Source organism: Rhinoraja longicauda, chromosome 34 (assembly GCF_053455715.1).
Source record: "Rhinoraja longicauda isolate Sanriku21f chromosome 34, sRhiLon1.1, whole genome shotgun sequence".
NCBI classification, from domain to species: Eukaryota; Metazoa; Chordata; class Chondrichthyes; order Rajiformes; family Arhynchobatidae; genus Rhinoraja; species Rhinoraja longicauda.
The window spans coordinates 13,348,994-13,352,954 of NC_135986.1; the positions used below are offsets into that span (position 1 = coordinate 13,348,994).

The following is a 3,961-nucleotide window of genomic DNA, read 5'->3' on the forward strand; positions in this document are numbered from 1 at the left end:
TGACCGTTGGTTTCGGCGCTTCTCTTGTTGCCGCCTGTTCATTGGTGCACGAAGCCACTCATGAATGGGCTGCTCCCCTCACCAGTGAGATTAGGCGCTTCACCATTCATACAGGAAGTACAAGGGAGATTTCCTTATTTCTGGTTTAAAAAAAGTCTGGTAGGAAAAGAATAGAAAAGGGTTCGGGTTTGAGACGGAGCTCATCGTGCGCGGATATAGTCGTTACTCTGCAGGATTTAGACCAAGATACACAGAACGGTTGTTGTGAACCGGTATTCAGCTCTTCCACAGACACTGTGGGTGGCTCTGAAAAGAGCCTTTGGATCGTTACATTAATGTTTCGCCAAGTCACTTGGTCTTGGTGGCCGCGCTGGTTTTCTTGGGCAACAGCACGGCCTGGATATTGGGCAGCACCCCGCCCTGAGCGATGGTCACCCTTCCCAGCAGCTTGTTGAGCTCCTCGTCGTTGCGGATGGCCAGCTGTAGGTGTCTGGGGATGATGCGGCTCTTCTTGTTGTCCCGGGCCGCGTTACCGGCCAGCTCCAGGATTTCAGCCGTCAGATACTCAAGCACAGCAGCCATGTACACCGGGGCTCCAGCACCCACCCGCTGAGCATAGTGACCCTTTCTCAGATGCCTGTGAACACGGCCCACCGGGAACTGCAGCCCGGCCCGGGACGAGCGAGATTTGGGCTTGGTCCGAGCTTTACCACCTGTTTTCCCTCTTCCAGACATTTCCGACTAATTACTGCACACAGAATGAGGAAATGGTCCCGCACTCGCCCTTCTAATAGCTTCTGGGGGAATGCCGTTAGACGCTTACGATTGGTGATGCGGCGCTGTATCTCATTGGTGGTGTGTAACAGTCCAATTAGAAAGTTGGTTCATTTTCCAATCATCAGGCGGCAACAAGACGACCGCGGAAAATAACCGACAAAGTCGTCAAAATGACTTGAAATTGGAAAAGTCCGACAAAGAGAAACATATTTAAAAATCGACCAAAAGAAATTTCAATCTGTGTGTGAACATGGATTTCCCGTCTCGTTCGGTTCCCAGCCACACGTAAAAGACATTGTGTGCGTGAATTGCACCACAAGAGATGTTATGGAATTAACTTCAGAATCTTCCATTTTTTCCACTGCTAATCTATCAGAACATACCCGATTGAAACAATATGTTTGAGGTCGATCTTTGTGTGAAGGCATCAGACTGTGGGTTTGTCGAACTAGTTGCATTAAAGCTGTGTCCTAACTCCTAACATTAGTACAACTCTGTGGTACTGGGAGACTCTTAAAAGAGCCCCAAATTCACTGGGAAAATCAGTTTTCCAATATTGACTGGGGAAATAATAGTGTGAAATGTTTCGATGAGGTGCAATTGCTCAAAGGTTTTCAGGAGTGTTTTCTCCAGCAATATGTAGAGGGGCCCACACGTGAGAGGGCAACACTTGATCTAGTCTTGGGAAATTGGGAAGGGCAAGTGAATGAAGTGTTCGTGGAGGAGCCTTTTGGGGCCAGTTACCACAATTTCATCAGATTTACGATAGTTATGGAAAGAAAGGGGTCCCAAGTAAAAAAGTTAAATTGGGGCAAGACCAACTTTGAGGGTATGAGAGAAGGTCTCACTCAAGTTGTTTGGAGGGGCAAGGAACATCAGCCAAGTGGATGTTTTTAAAAGTGTGCGAACAGTGCAAAATGTTGAGCCTCCATTCAAGAAAGGCTGCAGGGAAAATGCTGGGAACAATAGGCTAGTGAGTTAAACATCTAGATGGAAACTTACTAAAGAGTATTCTGAGGTATATACATGTATAGGATATACATTTAGATGGATGGGCTGATGAGGGATAATCAGCATGGTTTTGTACATGGAAGGTCGTGTCCCATGAATCTGATTTAGTTTTTTGAAGATGTAACCAAAAAGGTTGATGAGGGCAGAGGTAGATGTTGTATATATGGCCCTCAGCAAAGCATTCAACAAGGTTCCACGTTGTAGGCTGCTCTGGAAGGATAGATTGCAGGGGATCCAAGGAGAGATAGCTGAATAGATAGAAAATTGATTTCATGGAAGGAAGCGCAGGATGATGGTGGAAGGTTGCCAGTTGGACTGGAGGCCTGTGACCAGTGGTGTGCCTCATGGTTTGGTGCAGGGCAGTTACTGTTTATCATCTACATCAATGATTTGGATGAGAACATATATGGCAAGATTAGCAAGTTTGCAGATGATACAAATGTGGGTGATATTGCAGAGAGTGAAGATGGTTGTGAAAAATCGCAGCACGATCTTGTACGTTTGGCTAGGTGGACTGAGGAATGGTTGATGGAATTTAATACAGAGAATTTCTCTGCATTTAATACAGAGAAATTTGAGATGTTGCATTCAGGAAGACCAACATGGGCAGGACCTACACAGTTAATAGTATGGCTCTGGCGAGTGTTATAGAGCAGAGGGATCAGTGAGTGCAGGTACATAGTGCCATGAAGTTTGAGTCACAGGTAGACAAGGTTTTTGAAACGGCATTTGGTACATATCATATCATATCATATATATACAGCGCGGAATAAGGCCTTTTCGGCCCACCAAGTCCGCGCCGCCCAGCGATCCCCGCACATTAACACTATCCTACACCCACTAGGGACAATTTTTTACATTTACCCAGTCAATTAACCTACATTGGCTTTCATCAGTCAGAGTATTGAATATTGTTGTTGGGAGATTATGTTGCAATTGTATAAGACGTTGGTGAGGCCGCATTTGGCGTATTGTTTTCAGTTCTGGGCACCATGTTATGGAAAGATGTTGTCAAGTTGGAAAGGGATTAGAGAAGATGTACGAGGATATTGCCAGGAGTCTGAGGGTCAGAGCTATAGGGCGAGGTTGTGTAGGCTGGGACTATTCCTTGGAGCACAGGAGGATGTGATGATCTTATGGAGGTGCATAAAATCATGTGAGTGATAGTTCAGGTAGATGCACAGAATAGATGAATCAAGATCCAGAGGACAACGGTTTAAGGTGAAGGGGAAAAGATTTAGTCAAGTCAAGTCAAGTCAATTTTATTTGTTTCGCACATTTAAAAACAACCCACGTTGACCAAAGTGCTGTACATCTGATTAGGTACTAAGGAAAAAAAAAAGAAACATACAGTAGCACGCAAACAGTTCACAGCGCCTCCTCAATGAGCCTCAAATTTAGTAGGAATCTGAGGCGTACCTTTTTCGCAAATAGGGTGGTGGGTATATGGAACGAGCTGCCAGGAGAGGTAATTGAGGCAGGAAATATCACAACTTTTGAAAAACAGACATGTACATGGAGAGGACAGGTTTGGTGGGATGTGGGCCAAACGCATGCAGGTGGCATTGGTGTAACTGGGACATGCTGGCCAGAGTAGGCAAGTATATAAGCGACAGGAGTAGAATTAGGCCATTCATCACATCATGTCTACTCTGCCATTCAATCATGGCTGATCTGTCTCTCCCTCCTAACCCCATCCTCCAGCCTTCTCCCTATAACCTATGTACTAATCAAAAATCTATCGATATCTGCCTTAAAAATATCCTTTGACTTGGCCTCCGCAGCCTTGCCAAAGAATTACACCGATTCACCACCCTCTGATGAAATAAATGTCTCCTCATCTCCTTCTTAAAAGAACGCCCTTTAATTCTGAGGCTGCACTCTCCCACTAGTGGAAACATCCTCTCCACATCCACTCTATCCAAGCCTTTCTCTATTCTCTATGTTTCAATGAGGTCCTCCCTCATTTTTCTAAACTCCAGCGAGTACAGGCCCAGTGCTGACAAATGCTCATCATAGGTTAGTATACTGATTCCTGGGATCATTCTTGTAAACCTCCACTGGACCCTCTCCAGAGCCAGCACATCCTTCCTCAGATATAGTAAACTAAATTGTTCACCATATTCCAAATGCGGCCTGATCGAGCCTCAGCATTACATCCCTATTTTTGTAG

At 45.3% G+C, this 3,961-nt stretch overlaps 1 protein-coding gene across 1 annotated transcript; it reads right to left on the reverse strand.

Moving 5' to 3' along the window:
• Positions 1-735, reverse strand: LOC144609467 (histone H2A-like). Its single transcript, XM_078427946.1, has one exon. It carries the CDS (start codon positions 733-735, stop codon positions 349-351), a length of 387 nt encoding a protein of 128 aa, XP_078284072.1. The 3' UTR covers positions 1-348.
• Positions 736-3,961: the final 3,226 nt, after the last annotated feature.

What these genes read in the sequence shown, in the direction of transcription:
- LOC144609467 (XM_078427946.1), bottom strand. Translation starts at nt 735, where the DNA reads ATGTCTGGAAGAGGGAAAACAGGTGGTAAAGCTCGGACCAAGCCCAAA.